The sequence below is a fragment of the Macadamia integrifolia genome, chromosome 1, assembly GCF_013358625.1.
Source record: "Macadamia integrifolia cultivar HAES 741 chromosome 1, SCU_Mint_v3, whole genome shotgun sequence".
Lineage (NCBI taxonomy): Eukaryota > Viridiplantae > Streptophyta > Magnoliopsida > Proteales > Proteaceae > Macadamia > Macadamia integrifolia.
The window spans coordinates 5,953,483-5,980,256 of NC_056557.1; the positions used below are offsets into that span (position 1 = coordinate 5,953,483).

The following is a 26,774-nucleotide window of genomic DNA, read 5'->3' on the forward strand; positions in this document are numbered from 1 at the left end:
GGCCGTAATTTTTTTTTGGTAGAAGGGAGTGCCTTATTGTGTGACCGTATAAGGTGAAGACAGGAGAGAACCAACCGAGTCTGTCTTCATACTTATACCTAACTCACCTGTCATCCCTATTTAAAACTGTAAAAAATGGTGGTGGGACTTAGGAGTTGGGACAGAAATCCATTTTATTTCACCCGAACATGGAGGAACTGTACCGGCTGGCGCCATTATTTTACGAACCCAAACTGCTTTCCAGCATTCAAAGTTCAAAACGTGGACATTGGTTCCCCCAGTGATCTTGTGGTCCCATTTTAAACCCTTTTTGTCTCCGAACTGAAACTCTCAGATTTTCTTTTGCAATTCCCAAGCGTTTTCCCCTGGAAACCCTTTTTACAGGTAACAGAGTTTTTATTTTTTTATTTTTTTACATCCTTATCATGTGGATAAGATTATTCTGTAATCTTTGTTTGATTGGCCATTGTCTTAACTTTCTCTTTCCAACATTATTAATTGCATTATTGATGCGTAGACACTTTTGACTTGAGAATTGACGTTTTATTTTTTGGTGGGTAAATGATGAATTGTTTCTTAGAACCCCATTGTTGTTATTTCTTTGCATAATTTCTGTTCTGTCATGCTTTCATTATGGCTTTGGAGAAAATGAAATCGTTTTGTTGCTTCTTCAAGAATTTCAATTTCAGCAATTTATCTCAGGTGGGTTTGATTCTTCTTTCTCTGGTGTACATTTCACTGTTTTTTCATTGCTGGGCTAATATGCTTCTGATTTAATTTTAACGAGTTTTGATTCCGGTATTCTGCTCCGTTCTCTACGAAAAAGAAGCATTTTATGGCTCTTTTCTACTTAGCCGGTTAAAATTGAAAAAACAACAATCTTCTGCACCATCTTGAGATTTCTTTGTTCATGTTTCTGGTGCCCGCCATTGTTCTGCTGTTTGTTTCAGCACTCATTTGATCGTTTGGACATTGAATCTTCCAAAGTTTTTGGTTTGATCAAGTGGGTAGTTTTATTCTTTTCAAATTCGCTGCTATTAATTTGATTCAGCTTCAAACTGTTCTTTATTTTCCCTTCTTTTGCCCTATGTAGACCTTTGCTTTTGCAAATTTAGGGATGATAGGATGCTTTCCAAATTGCTCTGTTATCCAATGATGAGTTATGAAGAATGAAAGGTGTGAATGTTACATGGTTGCAATCTTCATGTGGGGAAGGGATGTTGATTGGCATGTGAAATATCTTAGGGCTCGACTTTCTTGTATTAAGATTTTAGAATCAAAAGGTTTACCTGAATCCCATGGGGGATGAATTTGCAGTCTCGACCAGATTGAACCAAGCTTTGTTCTTTACAAGTTCGAAGGACTTTGTTGAATTCAATTACTTATATCTACAATTCTACATTCATACCTTGGTAAAATTTTCGTAGCATATTATTTCTTCTTCTTTTTTTTCCCTGATGAAATACCTTGTAATCTTCGACGATTGGGAATTGTTCTGCTATTATGTAGAAGTACGGTAGCCTATTTAGCTTGTATTTGTTGTATTATCTCTCTCTCTCTCTCTCTCTCTCTCTCTCTCTCTCTCTCTCTCTCTCTCTCTCTCTCTCTCTCTCTCTCATATTACATGTTCAAGTTAAACTTCTGATTTAATTTGGGACATTGATCAAATTGCTTGCCTTATTGGACTCCTTAGCCACTAAAACTTAATACCCTGGCTGAGTGTGATTGTAAAATTTCCCAAAACCTAATGTTATAGCAAACACCAACAAGTACGAAAATAAACCAAGACAGATCGCACAACACACATAGGTTTAACGAAGCTCACACACCAATGAAGTGTGCTATGTCCTTTGGCGAAGAAGAAAAAATTTCACTATATAGAAGAGAGATTACACCCAAACAGCGGCAAAAAAACTCGCTTTGAAACTTTAGTTCGAAAAACCCCCCAAATTACAATGACTTGCTCAACAAAACAATAGTACATTATATACTCCTCCAAGTCACAAGTCGATCCGTCAGGTCGAGCAGTACTCCCGCACACCCATACGAGATCAGTGCTAGGCTTCGGGCTTGGGCCTATCGGCCGAATCCCTCTGCTTCCATCTCAAATCTCAGAAAACTTTCCATTCGGGTTGCCACCAAAATATGTCAGAGCGGGTCATTCTTTAAATTGGGTCAAGAATTCGAGACAAACTTAACACCTAAAAAAGTTGGATTCAGGGTTTATTGGACTTGACCTATATTTATTTAAGAAATGTAAAACATAACAAAATTATTATTTTAACAGTGGGGTTTCTTATGAATATTGTTATATATCTTTTGGAGAACTTGTGAAAAAGGATATGGATGCTTTTGGTTTGACGATACATATGGCTTCTAATGGTGTTGGATCGCCTAACAGGATTAGTGTAGCTGACCCAATTTAGTTGTGGGAAGGCTTAATCTGGTTAAGCTGAGTACCTTTCTGCATGGGCATAGATAAATATTCATATTGTTTATTTGCTATCAGTGGGCATTAAGGGGAAAAAAAAAAAAAAACTCATAATGTCTATTAGATGGTAGCTGATACACGTTAGTGATGTTATCTGAGAGAAAGAAGTAAAGGAATTGTTGGAAATTTCGTTAATATATTTCCCTTTAAGTTTCTTAGTTTTAGTTTGTGCAATTCCATAATGTAGGGGGTCAAACATGGAGTTACTTCAAAGCTTCTCAAAGATAGTTGAAAACTTCAACACCTAGAAGAAGGTGTCTGCTTACTTCAAGGCTTCTCGAAGATTGTTGAAATCTTCGACGTCTAGCGAGGGTTGCAGCAGATCTGAACTCTACCTAGTTCAAACTCAACCGTGTCACTTTTCAGATTTGTCCTCTTTGAGAGTGTGATGTGATTCCTATTATTTGAATGTGTCAAAAGGTCATGACCAATATAATTGGTTAGAACTCAGTACTACTTCTAGTTTATAAACTTGATAAAACCTGAGCTCAAGAGTCCAGAATATTCTTCTTTGTCTAGTGTTTGAGGCTTTACAGAATTTCAGCATTAACATCTCCAGTTAGGCAATCACTCGGATGGTCGGATGCTCTCTTAATGGTACTGCCATCCTGGCAGGTTATACATTCAAATTCTTTAGTAGGCATTTTCCAGATCTTCTGTATTTGTTAAATTCCTCTTTCTGGTATTTTGATTTTCATTTACTTCTTGTTCCTCAGATTCTTCTTTTGGATTTATTTTTCCTCTTCTCTTTCTGGATCTTTTTGGCACTTATTTTTCAGTGATCTTTCCCATGATTGCAGCACTATCTTATACAGACTTGTGCTGGGAAGTTATCTCACAAATGATGTCGTAAGCCAACTTCCCAGATCATTCACGAGTTCCAACTGGTCCAGGTATCTTGAACCAGTTCCTCTCAAAGTTGGTTTTAGTCTTGAGGTCCAAAAACCAAATTGACACTTAGAATACTATTGACCTGAAGTTGATGATTGCTGATTGAGCAAGTCTCATTCGATATCTCTACCAAAATTGTGGCAGTTGTATGGGATTATCTACGCCCTAGTTGGTTGTTGCAATTCCATGTTTCTCCCATGAAGATGTGTAATTATTTTGTTATGAATCATTTGCATAATTTTTTAGCAATGGTACCATTAACTTTTGCCTGTGAGAAACCATCTCATGAAATATTTATGATCCATTTCCTACACAATACTGGTTAATTCTGGTGATTATTATCTCATGGAGGTGGATTTTCAGACCTTAGAGGTGACTGCAGTCATGTATTTTGTTACTGCCTCTGTTCCACCAAGATTTGCACTTCGAAATAAAAAACACATTTTAAGGAATCGTTATTAGTACTCTAAATGTCTCACTTTATCTAAATTATTTCCCAAGTTTCTCCTCATTTTGAATATAGAAACCAAGTTTGCATTAGTATGATGATGGGTAATATGGCAAAACTTCTGAAATTCAAGCATTAAATTCTTGTAATGGGCTAACATTTTGAAGCAACTAAAAGGCCCAAATTGGGCAGTTTTTAAGAAATAGAGGGAGTATGATTACATTTTTGTATGAATCATTTTGTTATATTGGAATGGCTGCAGTTACAGTGACATTGAAAGGCATTATTTATACTTGCAGTACCTAGTTGTTTATTTGCTACCTGGGTAGTAGATTGTATTTGATAATATCATAGTGCTCCTGACATAATTCTTCTGTGATGTTACATTTCTGTTCTAGCAGGAAAGAATGAGGGAGGCCCAGCTTGGTGCACACACTGTAAGGTCCCATGGATTTATCGTTGTTAAGACGCACAAGCATGATTGGCTTATCCTGCTCCTCCTTGTGGTGATAGAGATCATTCTTCTTATCATCCATCCATTTTACCGTTTTGTGGGGAAGGATATGATGACTGACCTCAAATATCCCCTGAAAGATAATACTGTGCCTATATGGGCCGTGCCTGTAAGTTACATATTTGATATGTTGCTGGTATCAATTTAAGTACAATGATGTAGGTATAAATGTGCTTGCCAGCTATAACTTGTAAGCTACCTCAATTGATGAGCCTCCTGTTTCATTTATAACCAGATGTATGCACTTTTGTTGCCCATCGCCATTTTTCTTGCCGTCTATTTTCGTAGGAAAGACGTGTATGATCTCCACCATGGAATACTAGGTACTGTATTTCTTATTTTATAATATTATGTCTTTGGGGAACTGAGGAATCCTTTTGTGCACTATCAGTTAAAAGAAACTGCTTTTATAGATTGATCTGATGGTGTAAGCTATATGCAAGACCAGGCCTTTTATTCTCCACATTGATAACGGCGGTTTTGACGGATGCAATAAAAGATGGAGTTGGTCGGCCTCGACCGGATTTCTTTTGGCGTTGTTTCCCTGATGGGAAGGATGTATGCTCTTGCTCTGTCGCTTCAGATTCTTCTAAGCTATCATTAAGTCTTATTTGTTTCCTTCGTAGTAGTTTTTTATTGTTTTTTCACTAATTACTTGATGACATCATTTTTTTGCTGTTTGGTTGCTTAGTCTTATGATCATTTGGGTAATGTCATTTGTCACGGAAAGGCCAGTGTCATAAGGGAAGGACACAAGAGTTTCCCAAGTGGTCATACTTCATGTAAGCAGCAGATATTTGTATCTATTCTCCTGTATTTACTTGCTGTTTGATTTAGGATGAACATGACAAAGAGATTATTTAATGTGCAGTGAGGGGAAGTTTTGAATCTTGAATCTTGAACTACAGTGCACAGGGAACCTTAATCCTAGCTGATTCTTTCTTCATTCACATTGTTCATCATGCATGTAATGTTAGGGATATTCATATGATGTTAATACTTAATAGTTTGAGCCAAACAGTTAAAAAAGACTCAAATATCGTCCAAAAAAAAAAAAAAAAAGAAGAAAAATATAATTGCTTTGGCATATGACACTGCCTTTTCAGATATCTATACCCCATCATTCATGGTAGTCATTGTCTATGTTCTTTTTTCCAATTGTTGGGAATATGACTCAGGAACACCTCTATTTTATAACGCAGGGTCCTTCGCGGGTTTAGGGTTTTTGTCATTGTACTTATCAGGAAAGATAAGAGCTTTCAATCGTAAGGGTCATGTGGCAAAACTATGCATTGTCTTCCTTCCTCTTCTTGTGGCATCTCTTGTTGGCGTTTCTCGAGTTGATGACTATTGGCACCATTGGCAGGATGTTTTTGCTGGAGGCCTCTTAGGTTTGTCCTAGTATGGTTTATCACTTAGTTGTTGCTGCGACCAGTCAGAATGCTTTTTAGTAATTAGTACTATACTGATCATCTTTTTTACATTGCATTTCTGCAGGTTTCGTAGTGGCAACATTTTGCTACCTACAGTTCTTCCCACCACCATATCATACTGATGGTAATATTTCCAATTTTGTTGTCTTTTCAGTCAATAATTTATGCTGTAATTTTTCTTGTTAAATATTTCCATAGAGAATTTATTTTGTGGTTTTTGTTTATTTATAGAATGTAGATGTGATTCTTGGAAACAGCCTCTCTTGCAAAGCCAGGGGGTAAGGCTGCATACATTTGCCCCTCCCGGACCCTGCAGTAGCAGGAGTCTCGTGCACTGGGTTGCTCCTTTTTTTTTTTTTGTGTAGATGTGATTCTTAGCCTATTTTCTGGATGCTAGATAAATGATCATTATATCTTTAACATTTTTCTAAGAAACAATAGGATATCTTCCGAAGTTACAGTTTGAAACAGGTCTTTTTGCCGTTCTAATCTCAGACAGTCACTGTTGAAGTGACTTAATCCAAAATGAGCTAGATGCACGAACAAATTTTCATGCAGCTAATTCTCTAAAATTCAGGAAAGTGAACTCAATTAATAAATGTTCTAATGCCTCTCTGATACTTGGCAACTGAAACCATTTGGTTGTTCTGCCACTTCCTCCATTTTGATGCTGTCAGAGCTTTTTTTTTCTTTTAAGGGTCTGCTTTGGTGTTCTATATTAGTTGCTTCCTGTAGAACGCCCATTATTGCTGAAGATGGTTCTTTTTCCCCTATGGACTTCAATGGAAGCAATGCTTTTAAAACAGGGCCAGGCATCATCGTTGCATTTGGCAGTTCAATGGTCTGACCATCCAGTCCAACAGATGATTGAAAGTAATGGTTATGTCAATATATGAGTCTGATACTTACTACCAAATGGCCTGTTTGGAATCTTGGATGAGGCTGTGCATTTATACTTGCATGCTGTGTTCAAGTCTCCTCATGTGCATAAATTTAATAATACTGTGTTACATGGCCTCTCAAGCTGGTGGTCGGACCATCTGGTCTAATCGATTCGATCAACTGAACCGGATAGTCTATTTACTAATCAGTTGTTCTAAGAGGGCCTCCGTTCCTTGGGGTGTTTTTTATGCCTTGTGGTCAATGTCCTAAACAGTCTGATCCAAGTCCAACTATCTGTAAAACATTGGAAAGAGTGCTCTTGTTTCTTTCTTATTGGAGAAAACAGTGTGGAAGGTAGATAAATTGATTTGAAACATTTCGTAATTCTTTTTGTTTTCAAAAAAATGATTCCAACCTAGGAAAAATGGAAAAAAAAAAAAATCATTTGTTTTGTTAATTGATTGCTTATTTCCATGCTGTGCACATTTGGGGCAGAGACAGGATTTTCTTTTGGGTACCAAAATCATTTGTTTTGTATGACCATTTTTTTTTTTTTTTTTGTAGATCTGAGAGATTATTTGTCAAGAAAAGAATAGAAAAAAAAAAAAGTTAAAAAGAAATTTTGAATTTGAGGAGAAAGATAGACGTAAAGCCAATCATTGCATCATGATGAAAAAATGTCATCATGTTGCAGTGATTGATTAATGTGTCTCTCTCAAATCCAAAGTATTTTTTAAATTTTTTTTTCTTTTCTATTCATTTCTTGACAACCAAACTAAAGCCTGATGTATTTCTTTTTCTGTTGACAGTACCAAAATCGAAGTTTATTTATTTATTTATTTTTATTTTATTTTATTTTTTATTTTATTTTTTATGTTTAACTTGATATTTAAATATTTTGGGATATAACATTATTTCTGCTTAATATACACTTGATCTGTGAATGATTAGAAGTCAGCTTATATATTGATATTTTATTTTGGAGGTTGGGTGTAGGGTACTTGCATGGAACTAAATAATCCAGAGTTGGGTCCTGTTAAACCTTGTTTACACACTAGGAAACATTATTTTTCCTTTTGTTGGGATGGGGTTCATCCCCAGCTTCACTATATATACAATTTTGACTCTTACTTGTAGTTGTACGGTGTATATCTGTTCAGAACACTAGTAGCCTATGCTTATTTGTTGCTTTTTTTTTGTCATTCATTGTATCGATGAGGCTGTTTTTTTTTTTTCTTTTTCTTTGTTTTTTTGTTGGGTTTTTTTTTTTTTTTTCAAGAGTAAAATAAGATATCCTATGCGTGTGGGTACAGCCAAAAAATGTAACTATCAGCATGTCCATGTAACAGTGTCTAGACTTGTTATACTAATATTTGATATAAATAGTAGTGTTGAGAAGAGGTTCCATGACAGGTGTGGAATATCTTGTTTGTTCTTTCCAAGTCCTAGACAATAATCTTAGTGCACATATTCCATGTTTCTTCTTAACTGGATTGCTGATCTTCTGGGCTGCAGGTTGGGGGCCATATGAATATTTTCGTGTGTTAGAGGAACGTTCTAGTGGGCAACCAGATGTTGCTGTAAATGCACTCAATGTGCAGGGTATGCAGTTAGAGACTGTTCACCAACAGGGAACTCCAAGGGCCAATGATATTTCAATAATATCTGGTGCACATAATTCTAGCACAGTGCTGGATGAAATGGAATCTGGGAGGAGGTAACCTTGTATGAATTGTAATTTGGTTAAAGCCTAAACTTCTGCTTTTGTGCTATTACATACCTTGTTCTAATGTAAATATGAGAAGACACTACTTCCTCAATCAACCTTATATTCTCAATTTTATTTTATCTATGCTGGAAAGGAAAGGGGGGGGGGGGAGGGGAGGGGAGATGATCTTCTTGCTACCCAAAGTAGAAACTTGAAGAAGTACCTATTCTTTTCCTGGTAATTTTTTTTTTTTTTTTTTTTTTTTGTTCAATATTTTATCAAATAATTTTCGGTTTCTCCATTCCACCCCCAACTTCAGAAATTAACCGACAATGGTCCCATTAAACTTACTGACAGCAATCACCCTTTAGTGCCTGGTTTTGGGTTTGAGGCTTTGTGCCCTGAAGTTCAGGGGCTTCAGTGTTAGCCCAGAGCTTGTTTAAGTGCAACAAGATCATAATTTTATGTTTTTAATAGTGTAATTTCTTATATTTTTATGGTCATAATTGTTGTATTAAACTAAGAAAAACACAGAAGCCAGGAGGTGTTGATGCCGCTACTCTTGAAGATGTCCAAGCAGTGACTATGGCCATGTATAAAGCAGACTTTTGTGTGGCTTAGCACATTGGAAACTTTGGCGGCGTTACTTCAAGCTGAGGTCCATGACCTTCTCTAGTCCTTTCACCATTGGACAAAGGAAATAACAATCTTTATGTTGGAGAATGCACCCCTGCCCCCAATTTTGCAAGGCCCTTAGAGAATTTACTGCTAGTTCCTCCATTGTGGACGGTTGAGAACTGACTTGAGACTATAAAGAAGACAGAAGAACCAAGCATTTGAACAAATTGTTGGAAGAAAATGTTGGCAATGGAAGGTTAATCTAACTGTTCCATACTGCATAAATTAGTCATAGCTTGAGCAGGAACCTTGTACATAATATGTTGGGAGGAGTACACTGGCATCTTCCACTTCGATCTATGTTTTATCTGATTCTTTTTTTTTTTTTTCCCCTCTACATATAGCGGTTCAATGCAATATCTATGCTCTGCATATACAATGCAGCAAATTAGTCTACCAGGTTCCTCTGCCCCACACAAGACACTAGTGAAACCTGGCAGTGAAGGCAGTGAACAGAATGACTGACCAGACCATGGATTGAAGAATCAGAATTGGATAGGCTGAATCTGCTGTGGGTGATTCTGATTCCGGCCGATCCACCTCAGTCGCCCTTTCCAAAATGTAGGGCTAGTTCATGTTTGAGCTGATTTCGGCCGATTCCTACCTATCCAGATCATTTTCCAATCTGGATTGGAATTAGCCGGGACCAACCCAGAGCATGATTCTGGGTTTTTCCTCCGTGGGCCAGACACAGTTATGCTAGTTGGTTGGTATAAAGGTTCTGCTAAATCATGACATATCAAGAGTTTTAAGCCTTGCTGCATGAACTTGATGTGCCTACCCTATAGCAGTATATGTACCATTTTGTCTACCTCCAGGCCACAAGAGCCAGCCTGTACTGTAGATCGTACGTCAAGTAGACAGCCAGTAACTTGTCAATTATAGGCTTGTCGTTATAAGCCTGTAATTGATTTGTAGTGGTGCGTCAAGTTGACAGTCGGCACTTGTTATAATTAGTTATAACCCGTCAATATTTTTGCATGGATCATTGCACTTGTCTTTGCTTGGAATTTCCATTTAACCAACCCCATCAAGTTTAGATAAGGTTTTGGATGTTGTTGTTGTTGTGGGTAGGCATTGCCTACACCTCATGTTTAGAGAATCATTTTCCATAATAATTAAGTTGAAACTAACATTATTTATTGTAGGGGTGTCAATCCCAAACCCTCACCGATTCGATCGATCAGGCCCGACCATTTAAAGACCCGCCCAACATGCACTGATTATAAAATGTGTCGGGGCCTAAGCACGAACTGTTTATAAACAAGTACGACAAGGTGCAAAGGGTAAACCTGATGGATGCCCAAACGGCTTGGCTGGGCCTGTTTACAAACCCGACTTGAACCGACATGTTTAGCCCCACCGTTTATATGTATATGTTGATTTTTGGGGATATAATAGGTATATTGATATTTTTATTAATTATTGAATGTAATTAAGTGTAGTATCTTTTCAAAATTATTGATGATTTAATAAAATCGATTAAAATATATTAAACCTAAGAAAATAAAAGACTGTTTAAGGCTTTATTGATATATTATCCCATTTAAGGCCCGATTAATGTCTGAAAACTCGACAGAGCTCAACACGAGATCTACCAAGGTTGACTCATTCATTAAATAAGTAGATCACGATCCAAGGACATAGACCTATTAGCCCAGGCTAGGCTTGAGTGTCCGATCAATTGACACACCTAATTTATGGATAATGAACAGAGTTAAAACTAGCATACTTACATATGTAGAGAGGGGAAATGATGATAATGCAAATGAAGGTAATTCTCTCCCCTTACTCTCCATGAAAGGGGAGACGATCCCAGCAAAAAAATATATTGATATGTATAAAATTGATGTATTTTTTTTTTCCAATGAATTGGGTATTTTAATCAAATGTTTAGATTGGGTGGATAAAAAAACACTTGATAGTGACGCCTTTGAAAGGGAAAAATTTGGCTGCCACCCAGGTTTCAGCCAAGCCTATTGGCAACCAAATAAACGAAATAATTTACTTCTCCCTAGAGATCACATATACCCTCATAGATTATAGTATTTTCTAAAGTACTATTTTATATTCTATTTTTTTGGCAACCACAGCTGCGCAGCAGCTAAATTTCGTCCCTTTGAAGGACCCTAAAAGATGTGTGAAAATGAGAGAATGCGCAATATGAGCCGCCCAGCCTTGAAATTCCAGGCCCCAGAAAAAGTAGGGCTAATTTAATGGCTTAGCTGATCGGGCGTTGGACTGGTCCAGCCGAACAGGCCAAGCTCCATCCCATTTAGTTAGGGCAAGATAGTAATTATAACGGTAAAACTGTAAAAGGGCCATTTTAACCCATTGCCAAAACCCTAGCTTTTCTCGGATCCACGGTCTCATATATTTTCTTTCTCGGCGACTCTTAAAAACCCTTCCAGGAGAGAGAGAGCTTCGTCGCCGCCGGTTTCCTCCGTTGTTGAGAAGAGTAGAGAGAGATCAGCCATGAAGTACAACCCGAGGGTCTCGAGCTCCAGGCGCAAGTGCCGAAAGGCACACTTCACCGCACCATCTAGCGTTCGTCGGGTGATGATGAGTGCCCCTCTCTCCTCCGATCTGAGGAACAAGTACAACGTGAGGTCCGTCCCTGTGCGGAAGGACGACGAGGTGCAGGTGGTTAGGGGAACCTACAAGGGCAGAGAAGGTAAGGTGGTTCAGGTGTACCGTCGCAAATGGGTCATCCATGTAGAGCGTATCACCAGGGAGAAGGTTAATGGATCCACCGTCAATGTTGGTATCAACCCTTCGAAAGTCATCGTCACGAAGCTCAAGCTTGACAAGGATCGCAAAGCCCTCCTCGATCGTAAGGCCAAGGGTCGCGCAGCAGACAAGGCAAAGGGCAAGTTCACCGCCGAGGATGTCGCCGCCGCCGCACCCTCTCTTCAAGAAATCGATTAGGTCTCTCTGCGCGTTTTTTCCCCTGTTTTTTAAGCTTCTGGATGACGTGTTTAGGAAGTTATATATTTGGTTTTTAGCTTCTCAAGTTTTGGGAACATGGATTATTAGTTACATTTTTTTTACTTTCTGCGGATTTGACAATTGAGTAGTTTCTTTTTGCATTAATTTCGAGTATATGGAATGATTTCAAATTGTTGGAATCAAGTAATACATACAGTTTCGGATTGTCAATTTAACTCGAGCAAGGTGCATAACATTAGCTTTGCATATGCCCTTTTCATGTGCCCTATAAATGACAGTTTATGATTGCCTGCATTTTTGTAGTTCTAATTTATTTGTAGTGAAGCTAAAAGACTGGGTCTTGGAAAGCCTACCAAGTAATATCAGAACCCAGTAGTTTACACTGATCGGTTGGTTACTGTACTGCGGTGGACTTTAATTCACGAGCGCAGTGAGTTTACTAAATTTATTGACTGATTATGAACTTATCAAATTCTAGTGAATTGGAAATAGTGTGCAATTGGTGATATTGTTAAATATATTTATATTGATGTCATGGGTGCGTATTAGGGTAAGCTTGGCTTATTGGTAGCTTAGGACCTTGGGAGAATTGTAGATCTCATTTAGAAGCTAGAATGTTAGGAAACGTGGCGTTTCCACGAGAGTTAGATTACTTATGTATGAGATCCTTCTTTATTTTGTTCTTAGAGTGACATGAGTAATCATCTGTTTCTTGGTGTTGGTTAGTTTTGCAATTGGATTAATCAAGAATGAAAATTAAACCTCATATAGGAGTTGGAGCATTTATGTTACTGGGATTTTGTTGAAACACATGTCCTATGCGACAGTCGATCTATGAGACTTCTAATTTCACTCGGCTTGTGACATTTTCCTGTCATGTGCACGAGCAACCCTAAATACACACGTTATGTGATTCACATGGTGCAAAACATTTTGATTATGGATTAGGAATTCCATATGATTGTAACTTGCTTCTCCTTTAGCCTTTAGTATAGTAGTCTGTATGTAGAAAATATCTACAGGGAGTGCTGGGGGGGGGTTTTGTTGTATTATTATCTGTTGCATTGGCTACATATTGCTGTTTCTAGTTTCTTTGGCTTTCACCTAGGAAAATTTTACTGTTATTCATTTATTAATCCAGTAGTGATTATTTACGAGCGTTGGGGTTAGGTGTGTCGACTATAAGCTTGCAAATATTGACCTCAATTATAGAAAGGATTGGGAAGTTGGGACCTTCAAATGAGGACTACATGGGCTGCTTGGAATTTAAAAAAGAGGGGGGGGGGGACATTGAAGGTGGGGGAGTTGGTTTCACACTGGATGCTGGACCTTAAAACTTCTAGTTATGCACACTATCATATACTAATTTCCTTTTGGGTGCGGTTTCTTCATTCAGTATTTGAAACAATAGATGTGTCTCATCAAGTTCTTTTATATGTATAACCAATGTGCGAATATACTTTTTAGTACTGAATTTGATTGTCATTCTACATGCATGCCAGTTTGATTATCTTCCTCTCTGCTTGTCTGGTTTGTATATTTTTAGATGAAATAAATGAGCTTTTGGCCTGGGGAAATAAATATTACCTGCGCTGTGTCATACGTATCAGTTAAGTTCAACCTTAGCTAACAGGAATATATGTGCTTTGGTCACCATTTATGGCAAAAGTAAGAAACATTGTTATCTGCATTGTGATTTGTCTTGTGCAAGTCCCACTGGGGCTGTGACTTGCAATACTTCGTGATCTAAGAGAGATTATCAGGGAATGTGAGTATGGGTGTGCAGTTACAACTTACAAGATGCCTGCCCAATGGGTTTCAAGCAAATCAACTAGAAGGGATAATAGATCACTGAGTCTTTGTATACCCCTTAATCAGGTATTGGTATTACATATATTTGGTGTGCTTGTTATTGTTATCAAGCTACTAAGAGCTACTCTTTCCTACGGGGTGGTGAATATATTTACAAGTAATGTAATTTTTCTGGTGATAAATATTCTATTTTCAAATATAGGCTGGGTTTTGTAACCATAAGAAAGGTGGTACAGAAATTAGGAAAGTTTCCTCTTGGATACCTGTATTTAATATGCATTAGTGGCTTATGCACTATTTGGGTACTAGACTGGTGCTAATTCTGTTCAGATAGGCTGTGATTTAAGTAGAAGCTCATGATAAATGGCTTGTAGGATTTGCATGCTAATCCTGTTCGGATAGGCTTGTGATTTAAGTAGAAGCTCATGATAATTGGCTTGTAGGATTTGCATGCTGCAATGCCCTGTAGGAATGCATGGATGAATTTCGTACACTTAACGAAAACTATGTTTGACATTTTATTTCAACCACCAGTTGCATTCGATTGTTATGAGTATGTTAATATAGAGTTCTTATTACATCTCTCTAGTTTTTAAATTGAGAATATTTGGGATATGTTTTGGCTGTGCAAGATTTATTCTTTGGTGAGATTCTTAACACTTCTATGCACTCGGTTTTCCTCAATTTTTGTGATTGTTTAACCCACTTTGATCTTGGATATAAGTAGCTGTGATAGGAAAGGTTGGTTGCTTAATTTGTGGTTTGTTGTTATGATGCAGATACGGCTGCCCTTTCTTGGTTGGACCAGCATGACCGGCTTTGGAAGCCAAGAGCCAAGAAGAACCGGTCCAGTCCAGGGTTTTGGTCAAACAAGGGTTGGAAATAAAATTAGTAGTTTACTTAGTATTTTATTTCATGCTTTTATTTTCCAGACTTGAACGTAAGAGTAGGATTTATTTCTTTGCTTTGGTTTCCTTTTTATAGTTGTTTCCTAATTTAGGCTAGTTTCCATTCCAGTTAAGTTTCTAATTTCATGTTCCTATTTTCCTATATATTGGTTGTAATCGATTGAAGATTTAGAGAGCAATTTGATTATTGAATGGATGTGTGAGTGTGATCCTCCTTTTCCCCCTCTCTATTCTGGTTTCCCCTCCCTCCCCTAAGGGTTCTCCATCAACTTGGTATCAGAGCCGAAGGATCCTCCTTCGTTCTCTTCCTTTTCCCATTCTCTGTTTTTGGTTCTACCGTGACAGAGAACAGCAAAAAAAAAAAAAAAGTAGTTATTTACTATTCTGCCCCTGCCCTTTAAGCTTCCAGTTATTTACTATTCTACTATTATTCTTTGAGTGCTATTTTGTTACTCATCACCATGGTAGCCAATAGTGAAGTTGTTCAACAGCTGAATTCTTATAAAGGAAAAACTGATACAAAATTTGATGTTCTCACTAATATGGTCATGTTACTAAAAACAATGGTGGAATCTATGTTAGTTTTTATTGATCGTTTGGTGGCAGCAGATAAAGGAAAGAGTCCCATTCAGTATGGGGATTCTTCCAACACCACTCCACAGGATTTGCCAGTAACATCACCACCACCACCACATCATACACCACCACCACCACCTCCACCACCATATGGGACTGGTAGACATGATGGAGCAGAAAGAGCAGCAAAACTGGATGTCCTTGATTTTTATGGAGACAATAATCCAAAATTGTACCTTGATTGGATTCACAGTTTAGATACATTCTTCAGATGGTACGGGTTGACTGAGGCTTGAAAGATCGTATTTGCAGAGGCCAAATTGAAAGGCATGGCTCGAGTCTGGTGGATCAAGCAACTACAACAGAATCGAACTCGAGGCATTGGGTTGGTCAATACTTGGGTTGAAATGTATGAAGTCATGAATCGGCGATTCTTGTCTTCTGATTATAAGCAACGCATGTATCTCAGATTTGCACAGTTGAAACAAGAGAATTTGACCGTTGAGGAGTATGTTGTTAGATTTTATTATTTGGCCACTCGTTCTGACTTTGAGTGGGATGAAGAAGTCTTAGTGACCCAATTTCACAATGGTTTGCACCCTCAACTTAGTGTTGCCTTGCATCTAGTCGACTACCTACAATGGAAGACGTCGTACAAGTAGCATATCAGGTTGAGGAAAGTTTGAAACGTCCATACAACTGGAGAAATTTTGCAGATACTTCTTCTCGAGGTACTAGTATCGTTTGGCAACAGTCTCCTACCCAAGAGAGGTCATCTAGCAAACCACAGGCAAGTGCTACATCTATGGCTTCTTCACGACCTAGTCGACCGTATTCTCCACCTCGACATGTTTCTGAAATGTCATCTTCACGGCCTACTCGCCCATACTCACCCCCTCGGCGTGGTTCAGATAAACCTTTTGATTCTTCAAAATTTACAGTTCGGTGCTACTCATGCCATGGATTTGGACATATCAGTGCCCAATGTCCCAGCTGTTTGGTTGCTTTTATTGATAAGGATTCTCCTATACCATATATTCCCGAAGAGCAACTTGGTTCTGACACAGTTGATTTAAGAGAAGAGCGTGCAACAGGTGAAGTCAATGACACTCTCAGTGACGATGACCAACATCCTTTTTATGTCATTCGTCATGTGTTGACCACTCAGAAGGCCACTGAAAATGAAGATTGGCATCGCAGTAGTATTTTTCAGACTCGTGTGAGGTGCAATGATCAGTTGCTAACCTTGGTCATTGATGGAGGCAGTTGCACTAATGTTGTCTCTGAAGACGCTGTTCGTAAGCTGGGACTGAATACAGAACCACATCCTAATCCTTACAAGGTTGCTTGGGTGAACAACACTAATCTCAAAATCACAGATAAGTGGTTGGTCACATATTCTATTGGTGGATTTAAGGATACAGTCCAATGTGATGTCCGCCCTCTGAAGGTGTGTCATATCCTTCTTGGTCGACCTTGGTTGTTTGATAAGAAAGTACAGCATTGTGGCTATGCCAATACCTATGCCTTCACGCATGCCAACAAGACTATGAAGTTTCATCCTGCTAAAGATCTCCCTGAAATTAAGCTCAAGAAGATGGTGGGATCATTCCTCATTCAGCGTATTCCTTCAGACGGTGTCCTCGGTCCTTTCCCTAACTTGACGGAGTCTAGTTCTTTTCAGAGGAGGAGAGTTGATGCAGATACGGCTGCCCTTTCTTGGTTGGACCAGCATGACCGGCTTTGGAAGTCAAGAGCCAAGAAGAACCGGTCCAGCCCAGGGTTTTGGTCCAACAAGGGTTGGAAATAAAATTAGTAGTTTACGTAGTATTTTATTTCATGCTTTTAGTTTCCAGACTTGAACGAAGAAGTAGGATTTATTTTTTTGTTTTGGTTTCCTTTTTATAGTTGTTTCCTAGTTTAGGCTAGTTTCCATTCCAGTTAAGTTTCTAATTTCATGTTCCTATTTTCCTATATATTGGTTGTAATCGATTGAAGATTTAGAGAGCAATTTGATTATTGAATGGATGTGTGAGTGTGATCCTCCTTTTCCCCCTTTCTACTCTGGTTTCCCCTCCCTCCCCTAAGGGTTCTCCATCATGTTAGGCCAGGAAAGTTGTGTAAAATATGGTGCCTACTTGATCAGGAACTTGGCTATAATAATTATTTTAAGTGGTTCTTTAGGGGTCTCTTTATTTGTAGGTATATGTTCTCTTCAAGCTTATTACAATTTACAGGGCATTGTTGTCCTTCAGATAGATAAGGAGTGCTTCTTTGTCCTTGTGTGTTTCAGGCCTCACAACTGAACCCAAAAGCAAAGGAAAAATCTGTGATTTCGTGAGCCTGTGACACAACGGTTAAGTTGCACTATCGTAACATGTTGGTCATTGGTTCAAAACTTGGAAACAGCCACTTCTGCGAAGTAGGGGGTAAGGCTGTTACACTTCCCCCTCCCAGACCCTGCAGTAGTGGGAGTCTCGTGAACTGGGTTTTTTTTTTTTTTTAAATGTTTTTGATGACTAGGAGGTTTGCATTACTCAACTCCAATCCAGTATCCCCATATGATTTGAGTATAAAGGCTAAGAAAGAACCCAAAATACCCCCAAGGTTGTAGGTATATGAATCGGTGTTGGAATAGGTCTTAGCCGTTACCGTTGCGGATTGGGCCAGTAGTATCTGGCGTCAATTGAAAAACAAACATCTTTTGCTGATAAAACTAAGGGTGTTAATTGGTTTGGTGTTGATTTTGGTTTGTGTCTCTTGTACCAAATATGAGGCTCTTTTCCAAATTAGAACCGAAACACCATGGTTTGATTTTGGTTCTCTATTTGGTCATGATCCGATGGGGCCTTGTTTTAGAAGTTTTGACAAACATTATATGTTTTCATTGACAAAAAAAATTCCCTTGTTTTGGGCCTTAGTTCATAAAAAAAATTTAAGTCATAATAATAAAGAGAAAAGGCTGGCTATTACCTAGGAATAAGGCATGGCTATTACCTAGGAATAAGGCATGTTAGTATCTACCGGCCGTTAGATGATAAACGATCCCATTGGGGCCTCAAAAGTGAAAGCACCCTTAGAAATTTTTTTCGTTGTATCATCCGTCAAACAAGGGATCCCAAAGCTGCATTTACCGAAGGAGCATTTCCCGAAGGCCATAAACAAGAGTTGAAAATCGAACCTGCCTTGAGTAGGGGCTATCTCGAATTAGCTTCAATCACAATGAAATTAGTTGTGGAATTTCATTCCCCTTACTACACCTGGGAAAGTCCCTATTGTCCTCTTCTGATGTGATATGATATTTATATACAAAATCCGCTTTTCTAAGATTGGATTATTTCTCTTTTTCTAAGTGCCCCGTTGAGAAGTACATTTTCCCCAGGAGTGTCCAGTGGAAAGGTTTTCCCTTCCCTTTCCCAACAAAGAACATTGCTTTCAAGAGATTTTTATCTTCCCTTGAACCTTTGCTGGTGACTTTTCCTACCTTCCCTTCCAGAAAAAAATTTCAAATTACATGCAATCTCTAAACATGAAGAAGAGGTATTCAAAACTTGAGGCTGACTGTACTTGAAATCAGGGCTAAGGAAGGCCAAATCATGGAACCCTCAACCATTGAAGAAGATTGACAGGAAGACGACGTTGGAGGGGATTTTGAGCTGATGAAAAGACGAACAAGAGTTGGAGAACTGGAGTTTCGGCAACTAAGGGTGATCGGACAGATTTCAATACAGACCTTCGACCGCAAAGAGAGGAGGAAAGCGTTTGAGACCCAGCTTGCAATTCCAAAATGCTGAACGTGACGTGAGTGTTAGTACGTGACACAACAGTATTGAGTATTTCTTTCCTTGATTGAATTTAGAATTAAAATCTTAGAAAGAATTAAAATAAGAAATATTAATCTAACGATTTAAATTAAACTAACAAAATCCAACGGTTGACAAATAACTATTTAAATTAACCCGCTAGCATGCCGAAACCTCGCGCCCAAGATTTAGATATAGATAACGATTATAACAAAACCCTCTCTTTAGTTCTACCCAAGCACACAGACCACCTCCGTTGCTTCCCCTGCAACTCCCGTCCCACATCTCTCTCTCTGGTGCTCCCATCTCAAAACCTTTAAAAGGGACTTCACGTTTTCTCTCCTTTCTATCTTTCTTCCTCCTTCTCACTTGCATGAGTTCAGGTAAAAGATCTAAACTCTTATTTTTTTTTCAATGGTTCTTGGAGTTTAATTATATTCTAATATAAATAGCTTCCTAATCTACCACACTTTCCTCAATTACTACTTCTGTTCTTCTCTCCTACCCTAGCCATTAATTGGTAAGTTTATTTATTTATTTATTTTTTAACATTAATTCTTTATATATTTAAGGGACTGAAATTAATACGAGTCTGTGAATGCCTTTCCTCATTGCATTAATCTTTCTGGGTTTCTGAAACATTAATAGGTATCATCAGATCGACTACCCAACCTATTCCTTTATATAACAAAAATAAGGATTATAACAAAACCCTATCTCTGGTTCTACCCGAAGAGCCTCTCGCAGACTCGCACAGAGACGACTATGGCGGAAAAGCTCTCAGGGTGGTTCCGATAGCTTTCGAAGAGCTGCTAATCACAGGTTATCCAAATTCCCAAGCGTACAGACCACCTCTGGTGCTGCGATCTCACCTTATAAAGCGACTCCACGTTTTCTCTCCTTTGTAGCTTTATTCCTCGCTTGGGTTCAGGTAAAAGATCTAAATTCTGCTTCTTCTTCTTCTTCTTCTTCTTCTTCGTTTTCCTTTTTCAATGGTTCTCGGTGTTTAATTATTTTTTCATATAAATTATTCCCACTATGCAGCTTCCTAATCAACCACACTTTCCTCAATCCTAAAAATTAGAAGTCAATTGATCGAGGACGGATCCATCTTCGTTCCTCACCAAATCACTGGATCAATTAGTACGTCTGATCTTTCTATACTACTCTACTACCATACGAATTAATTGGTAAGTTGATAAGTTCTTTATATATTTTAGGGATCGAAATTAATACGAGTCTGTGCATGCCTTTCTTCATTGCATTAATCTTGCTGGGTTTGTGAAACAGTGATAGCTATTATTAGATCGACTACTCGAGGAGATGGTGATTGGTACCAGGGGTCGAGGTCGAGGTCGAGGTCGGAAGAAGATTAGGCATAATGATGATGATGAAGATCCATTGATATCATTAGTGGTAACTGAAGATGTGTTGATCAAAGTGTTTTCATGGCTCCCCGTAAAGTCCCTCCTCAGGTTCAAGTGCCTAAGTAAACGATGGCTTGATATCATATCTAGTGATCCTTATTTAATTCGCCTGCATTCTCAGCCGCAATCGGCCAAGTCCAAATCACCTCTTCTCTTTTGCCTATCAAATCCATCTACTCGTTATCAACCATTTGTTCAATCCTCTTTTGACATGGAAACAGGAAGGGAGTTGAGCAAATTCAAACTGCCGGTGAAAATTTTTTCATGCTTCTTCATCTTGAATACCCGATTTGATTTGGTTTGTTTCAAAACATCAAGTAACTCCATGTGTGCAATCCAACTACACACGAACTCTTAACATTGCCAGAATATTACCCCTTTTTTGAGGGTTCCTTGGGTTTTGGATATGTTGAGTCTACCAACGAGTACAAAATAGTCCATATGGTTAATAATTTCTGTGGTCACCATCTTATCTATTGCCTACCAGATCTACCTACAGAATGCAGGGTTTTCACCTTGGGGATGACAAGGGACTCTCCTTCTTCTTATGCTTCTCCTTGGGCTTGGAAAAAAATTGGAAATTCCCCATTCCATATTAGTGGTGACCAATGTCCAGCTTTTGTTGACGGAGCTCTTTACTGGCTGATCGACCGCAAACGCCATCCTGAGATTATGATCGATAGCAAAAACACAATCTTGTCATTCAACTTGGAGAGTGAAGAATTTGGTTTACTTCCACGTCCCAGTGGTTGTCGTGATCTTTCAACTATCCGTCCTTTCAAGGGTCTTCAATTGGTGGAGTTGAGAGGGTTACTCTGTCTTTCATGCGTTGCAGGTAACAGAATGGATATATGGATGTTGATAAAAGACTACCACCACTATAATCAGACCCCTACATTTACGTGGGTAAAAGAGTATACCATTGATCTCACTCCCATGGTGAATGACTTGTGAATGTCATGTCCTTGGGAAGTTCCCGTCACTATACTCCGGGCCCTCTATAATCACTATCAACGTTATGTTCCTCGGGACATAATGCAAGATGATGATGGGAATATTAAAGTGTTGCTTCAAACGACGAATGCATTATCGTTGTTCTATTATTATCATCCCCAAACTGGAAGTTTTACTAATTTAATTTACGAGGAAAATAGAAATCTATTCATCAGTTTCTATACTGAGAGCTTGCGGTCACTGAGACATGTACTACAGGTAACATTTTGTTGGCAATTTAATTGATTTCTGAATGTGTTTGATTTGAGTTAATTAACACGCTTTATTTTATTTGGATATAACTGTATTAACCCATTATAAAAGTCTATGTTCTTCAGTATTTTCTTTAATTAATATCCATTATATATACTTCTGCACCTGAAATGTTTGGTAGGATCTACTGATTTAATTAGCTACCTTTTCATTATATTTCTCTCATTAATTCATGATAACTTGTAATTAACCTTCTTACATTGGTCTCATTGTCTACTATATATGAAAATAAGTTAAATTAATATTGAATCTCGTTTTTTTAATATTGTATATGGATTTCTGAATGTTCGTATTTTTTGGGTATTCTCTCTAATTCACATTTGGACACATTAAGAAAACCCATAACAGTCCTTCACTTCAAGTTTGCAACTTCTAGTTTATAAACTTGATAAAACCTGAGCTCAAGAGTCAAGAATTTTCTTCTTTGTCTAGTCTTTAGAGGCTTACACATTTTTTTTTTTTTGGGGTGAAAGATGCTTACAGAATTTCAGCATTAACATCTCCAGTTAGGCAATCACTCGGATAGTCGGATGCTCTTTTAATGGTACCGCCATCCTGGCTGGTTATAAATTCAAATGCTTTAGTAGGCATTCTCCAGATCTTCCGTGTTTGTTAAATTCCTCTTTCTGGTATTTTGATTGTAATCTACTTCTGGTTCCTCAGACTTCTTCTTTCGATTTGTTTTTCCTCTTCTTTTTCTGGATCTTCTTGAAACTTATTTTTCAGTGATCCTCCCATGATTTCAGCACTATCTTATAAGGACTTGGCTTGGGAAGAAGTCTCACAAATGATATCTTAAGCCAACTTCCCAGATCACTCACGAGCTCCAACTGTTCCAGGTATCTTGAACTAGTTCCTCTCAAAGTTGGTTTTAGTCTTGAGGTCCAAAACCAAATTGACACTTAGAATCTTGAGAGGTGTACTGTTGAAGTTGAACCATATTATGAGCTTGCTAGCTTCGGATCCCAACTCAGTCCATTTGTATGCACAAAATTGTCACCTTCCTTGTGAGCAGCCTCGCTCACAATTTGTATTGATGCCTCAGTTGCAAGTTTCAAGGTCTCAGTTTTGGACATGGTTTTGGTCAGGCTCGAAACCGAGATATCTTGAGATCTCGCCAAAACCTTGCATTTTTTCCCACAAGTTTCGGGGTTGGGTTTTGGTGGCCATACGACCAAGTCAGGTCATGAACTTGTCATCCAGCCTATTTTAGGTCTTCTAAACATAGTGAAAATATTAAATTTTAAAAAAAATCAAAACCAATATGATACTTTGAATTTAGACCCTAGGTTGGTAGTTTGGTTGCATACAATCTCTACCCTAGGCTATTCTACACAATCTTTAGTACTACTAGAACATATATAATTCAAGTAAAGCAACTTAAATAAGCATTAAGAATTAAAAGACATCAAATTATAAACCATTTTATAAATTAGGCATCGTGCATGGTTTGTTAGTAATTGTTAGAAAGAGTCATATATATTAGAGTAAACAATAGCAGTATAGTACAATACAAGTAAAACATATTCAAATTGGGGGAGTTTTCTTCACCACAAGTTGAAATAGGTCTATTAAGATTTGGCCATAAGAAACAAATCCAATTATTGTCCAATCTTCTTTGGGTAAGATTTAGCCATAAGATGAAGCAAAAAGCCATTTTTGGGGAGTTTTATTCACCACAGGTGGAATTACAAGGATAAAAGTATCGGTATCAGTCGCTGTATCGGTCGCCCAAAATTAAGATACGTATCGGAGGGTATCGTATCGTATCAGAGATACACTAAGATACGCTAAAGATACATAAATGGATATAAAACATTTTTTTAAACATTTTTGCATAAAGATTTTGTTAAAAAAACTATTGATAACATGTATTATGCATTAACAGTAAATTGAGGGTATTGCACTAAGAATTCAAGGTTTATAGTTGTTCCATAAATGTAAAATCCTTGTTCCCAACCTTGATTTCTACTTTAGTTAGAGAGAAATATGGCTAACAGCAACTTTGGAACAAAAACCCCTCAAAAAATCATGTTTTTCTGAAAAATTACTCATCTTGGCCATTATAGGACCGTAGCGCACTGTATCAGTACATACCGATACTCACCGATACGTATTGATCGATACATACCGATACATATCGAAACGTACCGATACATATCGAAACGTACATTTCACATCGATTTTATATTTTTCATGGAGTCGTATCGGTGCATATCGTATCATATCGATGTGTATCAGTGGTGTATTGATGCATATCGGTATGTATCGTAGGATATATATCGATACGAAAGGATTTTAAAAATTTCATGTATCGTATCGGTCGGTTAAATTTAAGATACGTATCGGAGGGTATCATATCAGTATCGGAGATACTTTAAACCATGGGTGGAAACAAGTCAAGATAGCCGAGTCTGGATTGAAATTTCAACCTAGTCTTGTCAAGTTGGGTTATTTATATGGGCTCGGCTCCTCTACTGTGCATTAGAGGCGGCGGCTCAGATCCAACGCCATGGAGCGTCTCGGCACGGAACCCAACACACAGACATGCGCCTCGAGGCGCTCCAAGGCGTTGGATGTGAGCCGCCGCCTCTATAGTGCAGTAGAGGAGCCAAGCCCTATTTATACCTCGAGGCACTCTATGGCGTTGGATCTGAGCTGCCGTCTCTATTATGTAGTAGAGGAGCCCTGCCCTACTGATATAAAGGCCCATGTGACATATCGACTGTGATATTCCGATATGTAATATCAAACCAAGATTTCAAACTGAAACCGAGGTTTCGGTCGAAATATTATTTTTTATTATTATTATTTTTTTCTTTCAATAGTGGTTTCGATTGGTAATTGTTTAAACAGAGAAATTTTTGAAATCTCGCCAAGATCTTGTAAAGTTGTAATACGTAGAGTTGTTTGTGAGGAACCATCACAATCCCACAAGAGAAATGTACCCAACCCCAATGAGATAGAGTGTGCAAATTGTGCTTTGGTGTCCTTGCTCATGTTTTTGCTTGTAGATGTATGTGCTGGAAGCTCCTTGCTTGACTCCCACACACGAGGTAATGCACAAGTACAGGGAAGACAAAAAAGTGTTTGGACTAGGCAAGTCAAAGGTATGTATACTCCAAATGCCAAAGCTTTGAATTGTATCTATTGTTTTGTCTCTAGATGTGTGTGCTTCGTGCTGGAAGCTCCCTGCTTGACTCCCACACAAGAGGGAATGCACAAGTAAAGGAACAAAGAGAAGAAACAATTATGAATTTATTCATCTTCTTTTAACTTCCTGATGGAGGATTAAAACTTAAGAAAATATTTATGTAGATTTAACTCTCATGTGAATCCCACCTTAAGTTCAACCAACTAAATGAGGTTTGCTACATTGATCGGTGCGAAGACAAAATAAGAATAGTAATAGTAAAAGGAAAGAAATTGATGTAGATCGATTCTTTGGCAAGCAATACACTAGTTGAAAGAATCGAAGGGGTGGTCCATCACACCAATTAGTGGACCAGTCCGCAGGGCCATAGAACCAACCTATTGAATTGGGCCAGCCTACTTGGGCTCGAGTTTTTGGGTCTCTTAAACCCAAAATCATGGGGAGTTATTTATTTATTTAGTTTTTTAAAGCTTCATTTTCTGTTTCTTTCGTTTTTGAGGCAAGTCTTATGCCTATATATTGTAATCAGACCATCATAGAGGTCCCCAGTGATTCTTAAAGATGAATGAAGCTTTGCTTTCAACAAGATATTGTCCTATGAGAGCCTGAGTGACTAAGAGAGTCCAACTGGTGAGATAGCTAGTCTATCCCTCCCCCTCCTTCCTATCGATCTCCTTTCTCTCTCCTTTCTATTTTCTTGTTTCCTGAGTGGCTGTAGTTCTGTCTAAGACCTGTTTGAAGGCTGAATACAAGACCTTAACATCTGCTGCTGCTGCTCAGACCTGAGAATTCCTCTATAAGGCTCGTGGTCCTGTTCTGGAGAATTACTGTGCAACCTTCAAGTCCTCTACAAGGTTGGGTTTACAGTTGCTTTGGATTTCATCCAATTGGTTGTAGAATGTTGAGACCCATTGGTTATTTGTAAATTACGTAGTCCAAACTCTACTTGATGGGTCTTTAGTTCAAATTGGTAGTGCTTGGAACATTAGCTTGCCTCAAACATGTTCGAAGGGGATGGTGGTTAGAATCCACCAAGACCCATTTTTATTCAGTTATCCATAGCATAATCAGTTTAGTCAATCATGACATTTTGTGTATTGAAAGATCATTACCATTTTAGTAGTGACATTTGGTGTAATGGTATGTTAAATGTGATAATGGCAAATTTTGCAACTATTTGAGACACCAGAATATGTAACAAGTACTTTTTTGGGTTAAATATGATGGTATTTATCTAATTATTTTAGAGGTAAGAAGTGATTTTGTAAAAAGGTCTACCAAACGTTGTTTCTGTTCTTTTTCTGTTCGTGCAATAGTTTACCAAACAATGTTTCTATTTTACCTGACTGTTCTCACAACAATGGAATCGAAAATGAACACTTCTGCGAAAAAAACATTTCAAACGGCACCTAAGAGTTGCTCTTTCCTACTAGGATGTGAATATATTTACATTTAATCTAATTTTTCTGGTGACAAATATTCTATTTTCAGATATAGGTGGAGTTTCATACCCACGAGAAAGAAAGGAGGTATAGAAGTTATAGGAAAGCTTCCTTTTGGTTACCTTTATTTAACATGACATTTGATTGAACTATTTGGGTACTAGATTGGTGCTAATTCTATTCAGATTGGCTTGATTTAAGTAGAAGCTCATGATAAATGGCTTCTAGCTTTGTGATAGAGAAGATCCTGGTTTTGCTTCTTAATTTGTTGCCTGCTGTTAACTGTTATGCCAGGAAAGTTCACTGTAAATATGGTGCCTTAATCAGTAAGTTGACTATAATAATTATGTTAACGTGTTCCTTATCTGGGTCTCTCTTTATTTGCTGGTATA

The 26,774-nt window shown here is 38.0% G+C and overlaps 2 protein-coding genes and 1 long non-coding RNA gene across 9 annotated transcripts; all 3 read left to right on the top strand.

Moving 5' to 3' along the window:
* The first annotated feature begins 261 nt into the window (after positions 1-261).
* LOC122081171 (putative lipid phosphate phosphatase 3, chloroplastic) lies at positions 262-8,507 on the top strand. 7 transcript variants are annotated; one of them, XM_042648197.1, is made up of 9 exons: positions 549-702; positions 3,292-3,384; positions 4,229-4,453; positions 4,580-4,667; positions 4,793-4,902; positions 5,036-5,126; positions 5,547-5,735; positions 5,842-5,901; positions 8,175-8,507. In XM_042648197.1, exons 3-9 carry the CDS (start codon positions 4,238-4,240, stop codon positions 8,378-8,380), a joined length of 960 nt encoding a protein of 319 aa, XP_042504131.1. In that variant the 5' UTR covers positions 549-702; positions 3,292-3,384; positions 4,229-4,237; the 3' UTR covers positions 8,381-8,507. The 7 variants fall into 7 exon arrangements, with proteins under 7 accessions (XP_042504155.1, XP_042504106.1, XP_042504116.1 ...); XM_042648188.1 differs by having other exon boundaries at positions 4,232-4,453; XM_042648204.1 differs by lacking the exon at positions 549-702 and adding an exon at positions 759-1,003 and having other exon boundaries at positions 4,232-4,453.
* Positions 8,508-11,409: 2,902 nt separating this feature from the next.
* On the top strand, positions 11,410-14,647 carry LOC122084936 (60S ribosomal protein L26-1-like). The gene is made up of 2 exons (XM_042653353.1): positions 11,410-11,973; positions 14,586-14,647. The coding sequence occupies exon 1, from the start codon at positions 11,521-11,523 to the stop codon at positions 11,971-11,973; it is 453 nt and encodes a 150-aa protein (XP_042509287.1). The 5' UTR covers positions 11,410-11,520; the 3' UTR covers positions 14,586-14,647.
* A 4,644-nt stretch (positions 14,648-19,291) lies between these two features.
* LOC122075122 lies at positions 19,292-21,863 on the top strand. Its single transcript, XR_006139191.1, has 4 exons — positions 19,292-19,476; positions 19,742-20,024; positions 20,138-20,283; positions 20,384-21,863. It is a non-coding gene; the product is annotated as an uncharacterized LOC122075122 (long non-coding RNA).
* The last annotated feature ends 4,911 nt before the right edge of the window (positions 21,864-26,774 follow it).